The sequence below is a fragment of the Eubalaena glacialis genome, chromosome 7, assembly GCF_028564815.1.
Source record: "Eubalaena glacialis isolate mEubGla1 chromosome 7, mEubGla1.1.hap2.+ XY, whole genome shotgun sequence".
Classification (NCBI taxonomy): domain Eukaryota; kingdom Metazoa; phylum Chordata; class Mammalia; order Artiodactyla; family Balaenidae; genus Eubalaena; species Eubalaena glacialis.
The window spans coordinates 69,589,295-69,599,845 of NC_083722.1; the positions used below are offsets into that span (position 1 = coordinate 69,589,295).

The 10,551-nt window shown below is 47.1% G+C and overlaps 1 protein-coding gene across 1 annotated transcript in view; it reads left to right on the top strand.

The window, feature by feature from the left end:
- SCN10A (sodium voltage-gated channel alpha subunit 10) overlaps window positions 1-9,891 on the top strand; it is a 74,371-nt gene extending 64,480 nt beyond the window's left edge. The window contains exons 23-26 of the mRNA XM_061197467.1: window positions 163-300; window positions 557-661; window positions 5,669-5,939; window positions 8,684-9,891. Coding sequence (XP_061053450.1) covers window positions 163-300; window positions 557-661; window positions 5,669-5,939; window positions 8,684-9,891 — 1,722 coding nt within the window. The remainder of the gene's footprint in view (window positions 1-162; window positions 301-556; window positions 662-5,668; window positions 5,940-8,683) is intronic.
- The last annotated feature ends 660 nt before the right edge of the window (window positions 9,892-10,551 follow it).

Below are 10,551 nucleotides of genomic sequence, written 5' to 3' on the forward strand. Positions count from 1 at the left end.
GCTGCCTTTATCCTGTTCCTGCCTCCCCCTCTCTCACTTCTGCTTCCTGGGATCACCTCCCAAATAAGCCACCTGCAGCCAGGTCCTTGTCTCAGGGTTCTTTGGGGTAAACACAAACTAAGATGCCCCCTCGTCCCCATGCCCCCACTTGTCTGCTCACAGGTGAACATGCAGCCCAAGTGGGAGGACAACGTGTACATGTACTTGTACTTCATCATCTTCATCATTTTTGGCGGCTTCTTCACACTCAATCTCTTCGTTGGGGTCATCATTGACAACTTCAACCAACAGAAAAAAAAGATAAGTGGGGCTCAGGTGTTTCTATGGTAGTGATGAGTCTTAGACTTACCGTCGGTCCCCGGGCCTCGTGACTGAAGCAACACTAGTCACAGCCCCCATGCCTGACCAGGAGCCCAATCTTGGCCTTTAGCACCAACACCGACCTTTGCCCCCTGATTGCAGGCTTCACCCCTGTCTGGGGTCTGGGCCCAGAGAGGGCTGAAGGCTGCCATCTGGGGGCAATAACAGTGGTGTGTGTTATGCTATCTCTCTGCACTTAGGGGGCCAGGACATCTTTATGACAGAGGAGCAGAAGAAGTACTACAATGCCATGAAGAAACTGGGCTCCAAGAAGCCCCAGAAGCCCATCCCACGGCCCCTGGTGAGCCCCAGAGCTCGCCTCTCTAGCAGAGAGTGTCTGGAAATCCAACCTGACAGTCCATGCCTGTGCTGGTAGGCGTCTGGCCAATGCTCTCTGTGGAGGAGGAGATCTGGGTTGAGTTTGAGGATGAGGTAATGAGAGTTCCCAGGCCCAAGGAAGAAAAGTCTACAAGAAGCAACTCTGATCTTCTGGAGTGAACATACTCCTGCAGGTGTTCCAAATAGACCTGTTTAGGGAAGTACTTGAGTTGCCCAACAGGCTTAAGGTTCCAGCACCAGATCAGGAACAGATTAGGCTAAATGATAGTAAAGATGGTTAGAGCCCTGAGATGAAACATTTGTTGTTATGCATTTTGATGTAGGTTGCAATGGATTGCCAGCCTCACCCCACATTCTACCCCATGCCTACAGGAAGACAGAGAGGAAATGGCCAAACCCAACCACCCTGGGATCCTGGGCCCAGTCATGGTCATGGTCATGGTCAGGTGACACAATAGGAACCAAAAATTATCCTACTCTAGTGTTTAAAGATTGACCAAAACTTAGAGGCATACTCCCCTGTGATTCCTTTATTCACAAAGATCCACGGCACAATCCCATTAGCCCTTCCCCACACAAGGGCAAAACCTAAGGACCTTCAGCAAAGGTACAGGCCTTTCCCTAAATGAATCAGGGAGACATACATTCTGTTGGCCAAGACATTAGAATTTCTAAATCAAGGCATGGGGTTTGCATAAGATACTAAAAACTTCATGAGCACAAAGTCTTAAAAACATTTACAGGAAGAAAAGAAAATGCTGTGACCTTTCACATGCTTTACTTGGAAACAGTGGTCACAAATGTATTACTATTCTCCATTCTGATAAGAAGTGTTACAATGGGTAGTGATAAGATGTTCAGACCTCTGTAGGGGCAGAGGTGTCCTTCCAAATACCTCATAAGATCAAGATAACTGGGGTTGAGTTAGCCTGAGGGAGAGTCCCTAAGGCTCAGGGAGTATCCCTCCAATGTCCAGTGGGCAGGAACAGGCTCAAAATCAGAAGATGTAGGTGAAAGGCTGAGCCCAGCCAATCAGAGTCAAGCAAGGGTTACAGGAGAAGGATCCTAAGACCTAATGAGAAGCGAGCAGTTAGATCCCTGCTGACCTTTTCTGGTGGCTGGACTGAGGTTGAATCCACATTTGAACAGACACCAAGGTGTTCTGTGCTGGGGTCAACCCTTGGCAAAATCATGACAGTTTTGGGTACCCTTCCCTACATACTTGATCCATCTCTCTATAACATCTCAGCTTCTCCCCTCTTATCAGCCAATCCCACAGGCCACCATAGCTTCCTCCTCTCAAGGAAGACAATTTCCTTGGGACAGGGTGAGCTGCATTTCCAAAAGGGACCCTGGAAAGGACACTATCTTAATACAGAGGTAGGAACCTAATGCTGAAATTCCAGGCACTGCAGTAGGAGTGGAAGTCAGTGGTTGGGCAGGAAGATCTACAACAAAATCATCATGTCTCCTAATCAAGCCATCCCCAAGGTCCTCCAAGGTTGGCACTGGAGGAGGTCTTCCATACGGATAAGCGAAGTGAGACCTCATAGCCCAGCTGTGTTCCTGACATTAGCCATCCCTTTGGATGGGAGGGGGTGTATATTACTAGCTAACTATCCACACTATAATAGCTTTATTGGAGGAACATGGCTCTCTCCTTAATATTCTGGTCCAGGCACGACAAACATTATTTCCTTTGTTCCCTTTAGCATAGCTGAGGCAAGGCTGGAACATTTAAACAAGACTTTGAGGTTTAGGGCTACCAAAAGGGAAACTAGCAGATCAGGGCCCAGGCAGCAATTGCATCTGGCTGCTCTCCAGGGCCCACGAGCCTTGGCCCATCCTAGCTCCTGGCCGGCATCCATATGGCAGGCAACGTCTTGGCACCCACCCCACAGTGAGACAAGCCTGATCATCTGCCCTCCACAAAGTCCAGAGCCAAGAAAGAAGCCCAAGCAATAAGAGAGATGCCCACTCCCACCTAAGACTCACCTTCCCAGCTCCAGTTTCCTCCTCACTAGATTATTGGCACTGGAAAGGCCATCTTCTTCCCTGAGGGGTCCCAACAGGTTGAGCTGGTCAGGTAAGCTGAGCATTGGCACAGGACTCTGCTCCACAGGTGCATGGGTGCCAGTTCATGGCAGGGCCAGCCTCGGATGACATAGGGACCTCCAACACAGGCATGTACATACTACTCCTTGCCACACGTGAAGCCCAAGTTCTAAATCTTATGCTTCATCCGTAGCAGAGACTAAGGCTTCCACAAGACTGGGAAATTTTATTCTATAACATTCCCTACTATAGAAATCACTAAAAGCAGGTTTCACATACTCCACTTTATAGGAAAATAATAGGGTCCAGTATATCACATCATCAGTCACCCACTTCATCATCTCTGAGAGCCCTGAGGGTTGCAAAGAAGTGATCCCTGCCCACAAGCTAAGCCAAGAGCAGCTAGAAAGCTGCTCCACTCCCCAGCAGCTGAATATCCAGGGCAAACCAGATGCCCAGAACTTAGTAATGTTGCCTGCTCTGTTTAATTAGAAGTCATGAATGGGCCTCTTTTTTTTTTTTTTTTTTTTTTGCCATTTTCAGTGATGAAATGAAAGCTATTAGTGGCTCAGCATCCCAGAAAAGACATGAGCCAGCAGCTATGCCTGGAGCCAGACCCACTCTGATTCTTTGCTCAAACTCTGCAGGGTAGCAACCCATCCCCACCATGAAGCAGAAAGCAGGAACCAGCCTCTGTCACAGCCCTTCTCCCCTTTGTGGCTCCTGGGAGCTCCCTGGTGAGACTCACGACAGGTTCCTTTCTCCCTCACAGCCACTCATGCAGAGCCCTGCACATAGTACACATTCAGGAAGTACCTGTTGTACAGAATTAAATGTAATCAACCTAGTGGAGTGGCTTTATAATTCTGTTTGAAGTGTGTGTAATTCAGAGCTGTCCGTTCTGTCATCCATTCATTCATCTGCCTATTGATCATCTATTGCATTCCAGATACTATGCAGACACTGGGGATAGAGCAGTGAGATGTTCCTGCCCTCACAGAGATGACAGTCCAGTGACACAGGAAAACAATTAGTAAAAATCACACACATATTAATTCACAGGCTGGAGAAATTGCCAAGGGAGAAAGAACGGGGTGAAGAGGAAAGGGTACATAGGACTAAGCCTTGAGGAATGCTAATATCTAAAGGTTGAGTAAAGAAGACTCAAAAAAGAGCAGACAAAAAGGCAAGAAAAGAACCAGGAAAGTAAGGCCTCTGGGAACCAAGAAAAGAGAGTTTCAAGGCAGAGGGGGCGGTAAGCGATGCCAAACCAGTATTTTGGACGTTATGAGTGATCTTAACAAGAACCATTTCAATGGCAGGATGGGGACAAAAGCTATGTTGGAGTAGGCTGAGGCGTGAATGGGAAACAGTGATTGCACACAACTCCTTCAAGAAATTTAACTGTGAAAGTGAAGAGAGAAGTAGGCTGGTAGCTGGAGAGAGATGTGAGATTCAGGAAGATTTTTCTCTAAGTTAGGAAAAACTAGGTCATTAGAGATTTAGGTAAGGAACCGAGAGCTAATAGCCAAGAGTGGCCAAGTGTGGCCAAGAGTCTCACTCATCAGTAATGAAGCAGAGGGACCAAGGAGGTCAGTAAGTGGTAGCAATGAAGAGGGGGCAAAGGAAGGCTAACTTGATGACACAGGCATCAGAGGAGGAAGGGTTTTACAAGACACAGGAGGAACAAAGGTCTGGGAGTGACAATGGGGAACAAGAGGGACCTCAGCTCTGCCCCCAGCCCTGGGGTCCATGGCATGAGGAGAGTGAGCAGCCACTGAGTAGGAGGAGAAGTTTGCAGATCAAGGCAGGTGAGTTCCACAGAGCTCAGAAATGTCTGAGAAGGTGAGGGTGGAGGATGAGGTTGGAATCAAGAGCTCACAGACCAGTAAGATGTTAACAGCACAGGAAAGTCTAGAGGGCCACACCAGGAAAAATTTTTTAAACACCATAAAAATAACCCCCTAAAAATGATCTCTTGGTTGTCCAGGCCACTCTGCCTCTCTCCAAGAATGCAAACAACCAAGACCTGCTTAGACATCTGCACAGCCCAGGAATAAAAAGAACATTTGCAGGAATCAGTTGCACCACTACACTTGACTTTACCCTCAACTAAATACTTTTTCAAGCAGTTCTTGAACTCTCACTCTATGCAGGGCACTACAGGAACACAAAATTAAATAAGACATGGCTCTACCCTCAAAGAGCTTGTTGTCTAGCAGAAAAGAGAAGTATACATGAAACGCTAGAACTCAAGACTGACTGTAAAGGTTGTGGGAGCCCAAAGAAGGGACAGAGCAATGCGGTGTGAGGTGATTGAGGCAGATTCCGTGGAGGATGGGATTGAGGAAGATTCCCTGGAGGAAGTGGGGCTTAAGAGAGATGGATCACTCAGCGCTATGGGGATTGATTGATTGATTGATTTTACATCTTTATTGGAGTATACTTGCTTTACAATGTTGTGTTAGTTTCTGCTGGGCAACAAAGTGAATCAGCTATATGTATACATATATCCCCATATCCCCTCCATCTTGAGCCTCCCTCCCATCCTCCCTATCCCACCCCTCTAGGTCATCACAGAGCACTGAGCTTATCTCCCTGTGATACGCAGCAGCTTCAAGGCTGTGGGGATTTAGATGGCCAAGAGAAAGGACTGGAGGGGCACTGCAAGTGGAGGGAAGAGCATGGACAAGGACAAAGTGCCTAGTGACTTCATGGGGCCAGGAGAGGCAATGAGGTAGAAACAACTAAGAGTGAGATTTTGGAAGGTCAGAACTCTGCTTCTGTTGGGATGTGGAGTGTGAGGGAGACAAAAGAGACAGACTTTAAAAACCCATCTGTGAAGAACACAGCCTCTCCAGATGCCTGGTTTATGTTGCCAAGAGGCCTGATGTACCATCTCTTGTTTTCTCAGAACAAGTACCAGGGCTTTGTCTTTGACATCGTGACCAGGCAAACTTTCGACATCATCATCATGGTCCTCATCTGCCTCAACATGATCACCATGATGGTGGAGACTGATGAGCAGAGTGAAGAAAAGACAAAAATCCTAAACAAAATCAACCAGTTCTTTGTGGCCGTCTTCACGGGCGAGTGTGTCATGAAGATGTTCGCCTTGAGGCATTACTACTTCATCAATGGCTGGAATGTGTTTGACTTTATTGTCGTGGTCCTCTCCATTGGAAGTAAGTGGGCATCGCATGTGGTGGGGACACCCAGCCTCTGCTTGGGCTTGTTTTGGCTGCTCTTTCAAAACCAAGGGGACAGCTAACAAACTTTTAAAAACCTACGTTGTATGTTAGAGGAGCCCAGTATTTGCTGCTTTGCAAGAGCAGAAGATTTAAAACGCCCCGGGCCTCTCAGTGAAATGCAGAGGTTTCACTAGCCTTCTCCATGCTGCCATGAAGGGTATTCAGGCACCTACTGTGTGCGCAGCCATCGCCAGAAATTTGGGAGCCTATAGGGAACAATCACTCACAAGAAAACCTAAGATGATGGAGTTTCCAATGGGTCTTATCTTTATGGCCTTCAAAGCAGAGAGTGGGTGGTGTGGTGTGAGGTGAGTCATAAAATACTTTCTGGAAAAGGAGGTGGTTGCCAGAAGAGTGAGGAAAGACTAGGAGGAGATTGTTCAAAGGAGATTCTTAAGTCAAGGGTCTGGAATTAAATCTCTGTATAACTGTCCACTTAGGGAATATGAGTGACAGAAAAGTCAAGGGACCAATGCCAAGAGATCAATGCTATTATGACCTAGTCTGGGTGTTGTTGAATGACAGGCTCAGTATTTGGGGGCCAACGGTGTTCAGAGAAAATGAATGGAGTCAGAGGTTAAAGTGGGGATTGGAGCCACCATAATTGAGTGCTTGCTGAGTTCTGAGCACTGGGCTGGGATCCACGGATCTCCACAGCAGCCCTGGGAAGGAGTGTTACTATACTCATTTTATACATTTAATATGGAGCCTCAGAGATTAAGAAAGTTATGCAAGGTCATATAGTTTGTAAAGGGTGGAGCTGAATTTAGACCATGCTAATGTTCTTTTTAATAAACTAACAGCCTCCTACCAACGACCAAGATACCGTCCCTGGCCTTCGTGTGGTTTAGCCAAAGTTGGATCCTATAAAGGCCAAATCGCAGCACGCCAGGTTTACTTTGCATTGTAAATATATCCTGACCTATTATATCATGACCTGCTTACTTTTCATGTCAGGGCATAGCTGTAGATTTTATTTTCCATTGATTTACCATCAAGAGCTAATAGCATCTGAATACAACTCAGTGACACTTAATCTCTCTATCCTGGTGCTGAAACACAGCCTTGGGTTGTGTTTGTTTGGGGAGTTTAAATTTATTTTTGTTTTTTGTTTTGTTTTATTTTCCTGTTGCTGCTGGGTTTTCCAGGGGCGGGGTGGGGGAGGTTTGTTTTGTTTGTTTGTTTGCCTTCCAAAGTGAGAGACTCTAAAGGCCATTTTTTATTTTATATTAGAGAAGGGAGCTTGCTTATGTGACTTCCCATATCAGTACTATAGAAATAAAATATACTCAGAGTACTCCATTCTATCATGGGGACACCTTAACTACCAGTTCCTATGACCTACACAGCAACACCTGTCACTGGACAGAAATCACTCATAACGACAGCTCGAAAACAAGTGCAAGAACCCACTAGCCATTCTTCCACCCTCCCTCCCTCTCCCCCTTTCTTCCTTTCCACCTGTAAGACATGTATTGATTGTCTAATTGTTACAAGTATGAAGACTCATTCTCCCTTGTAAAGGTAGGCTAGTTGGCTGGCAGAATCTTAGTAGATTATAAAAACACGTATGTATCTTGCACTATGGGAAAATGCCCCTGTTAAACTGGACTTTAAGAGAGGGGCTTTCATAAATATTTCATAATACAAAATTATAATTATCCCATTTCTCCTCCATTTCCTTCCTCCTTCCAACACAATACTGTGACCACCCATATTCATAGGACAAAAGGCGAGTAGGAGAATGGGATCAAGGGCACCCTGGCAAGGAGAGAGAGTTCTATCATACCCCTCACCATTTCTCCTGAGAGGTTTTCAATCCTGTTTGACCTAAAGGCCTTGCCTAATCTTTGGTGGTCTTAACAGGCCTCCACAGGTCCCCAGGGCCAAGCTTCACAAATCTTCAAGTTAGATATCACGTAGGGAGATATACACACTCTTGTTCATAGTTCGGGTTAGGGGGCTATAAATGACCTTAAACCAGCCCATCTCTAGGCCCTAACACAGAGTTCAAACACAGCTGGAAATGAAAGAAACAAATAAAATCTATTATGCAGACAGGTGGCCATTCAAAACCATTCTGTTTTAGCTGTCAGCAAGTTGCCCAAGTCCTCAGGCCCCTTATAATTAATACTAGGCCCTGTACAATTATCCACAGGACCATGTGCCAGGAACTGAGTCAATCTTCGCAGTAGGAGATAGGGAGATGAATCATAGTGGGTCCCAGCCTTCACAGAGCACAGGACCAGGGTGGAAGTAAAGGCATGACCCAAAGGCTGAATTCTCAGGGAAGAGCCAGGTCTGTGTTACAGACGGAAACAGACAACGGACTGTGAGCATGTGGAACAGGGTGCAATCACTTGCAGCTGAACTAGGCTGCAGAAGTTGGGTTTTGACCATGTAGGTTGACTAAGAATGTATCTGGATGGAGGGAAAGATAAGAACATGGTGGGAAAGGTGAGACTTACTCGAGGGAGACAGGGTTTATGCAATGGACACTTACTGAGCCCCTACTTTATGCCATCCACTGTGCCAGGCTCAGAGGGTCCAGAGTCCCTGAATATGGATGCTCACTTGGAGGTCCATACCAGGCAGAGAAGAGGGGATGTGATCCAGCCAACTTTGTCAGGGCTCGTGATTGGAAGTACTAATTAGATCATTTCCCCTCACTTTTAAAGGCCTGGTGTTTTCTGCAATTCTTACATCACTTGGAAATTTATTCTCCCCAACGCTTTTCCGAGTCGTCCGCCTGGCCCGGATCGGCCGCATCCTCAGGCTGATCCGCGGGGCCAAGGGCATCCGCACGCTGCTCTTCGCGCTCATGATGTCCCTGCCCGCCCTCTTCAACATTGGGCTGCTGCTCTTCCTGGTCATGTTCATCTACTCCATCTTCGGCATGGCCAACTTCGCCTACGTCAAGTGGGAGGCTGGCATTGATGACATGTTCAACTTTCAGACCTTCGCCAACAGCATGCTGTGCCTCTTCCAGATCACCACATCAGCAGGCTGGGATGGGCTCCTCAGCCCCATCCTCAACACGGGGCCTCCCTACTGCGACCCCAGCCTTCCCAACAGCAATGGCACCAGAGGGGACTGTGGGAACCCCATCGTGGGCATCCTCTTCTTCACTACCTACATCATCGTCTCCTTCCTCATCGTGGTCAACATGTACATCGCGGTGATTCTGGAAAACTTCAATGTGGCCACGGAGGAGAGTACGGAGCCCCTGAGCGAGGATGACTTTGACATGTTCTACGAGACTTGGGAAAAGTTCGACCCGGAGGCCACCCAGTTCATTACCTTCTCTGCCCTCTCAGACTTTGCAGACACGCTCTCTGGCCCCCTGCGAATCCCAAAACCCAATGGGAATATATTAATCCACATGGACTTGCCCTTGGTCCCTGGAGATAAGATCCACTGTTTGGACATCCTGTTTGCCTTCACCAAGAATGTTCTGGGAGAATCTGGGGAGTTGGATTCTCTGAAGGCAAATATGGAGGAGAAATTTATGGCAACTAATCTTTCAAAAGCATCCTATGAACCAATAGCAACCACCCTCCGGTGGAAGCAAGAAGACATTTCAGCCACTGTCATCCAAAAGGCCTATCGGAGCTACGTGCTGCACCGCTCCATGACGATCGCCAATCCCCTGCCTGTGCCCAGGGCTGAGGAGGAGGCTGTGTCACTCCCAGATGAAGGCTTTGTTGCATTCGTGGCAAATGAAAACTGTGTGCTCCCAGGCAAATCTGAAACTGCCTCTGCCACATCTTTCCCACCATCCTACGACAGTGTCACTAGAGGCCTTAGTGATCAAGTCAACTTAAGCACATCTAGCTCGATACAAAACGAAGGGGAGGCTGCCACTAAGGAAGCCACTGGGCCCTAGTGAGGACCCTCCAGCATGGGCATGTCCAGCTCTGATGTGTCCTTCTGCTCTGTGACAACTTACCACCACCGCCTCACCAACGCATGCCACTGGTCACAATGTCAGAATGGGGCAGGGAATACAGTTGGTACCCACCTTTGGAGAAACCCTCACACACCAACAGGAGTCAGAAGCAAAGGACATCTCCACTGTGACTTCCCTTTTAATTTTCAATACCAGATGATGGGTTCCCTTACTTTCCAGAAAATGTCCCTGGTCCTTTTATTTTGATGGTGACCAGAGCTTATATTTACCAAGACAAACACCTCAGGACCAGAACTTCCAAAGATATATGGCAAGGATGTTGCTAAAGGTCCAAGGTCATCCTCTGTGAAACACCACATAGAGATTGGCAGTGTTATTTAGGATTTTGCATGACTGCATGCTGAGAGCTGCCAGACAGCTGCTCCAGCCCAGGGTAATACCTGTGGTCTATGTCATGAAAGGCCTCTGAGAAACCCATTAAAATTAATATTTTTAAAGGTATGTCAAAACCAATGTTATATCCTAAAGCATCATTTTAAAAAATTATGTGACAGTGACATGTCATAAATCACTTCTCCTTCACTTTTCAGGGTTCCTGATATTTTGCAGTTTGGGTTCAGGCTGGGTAGGCAGGAA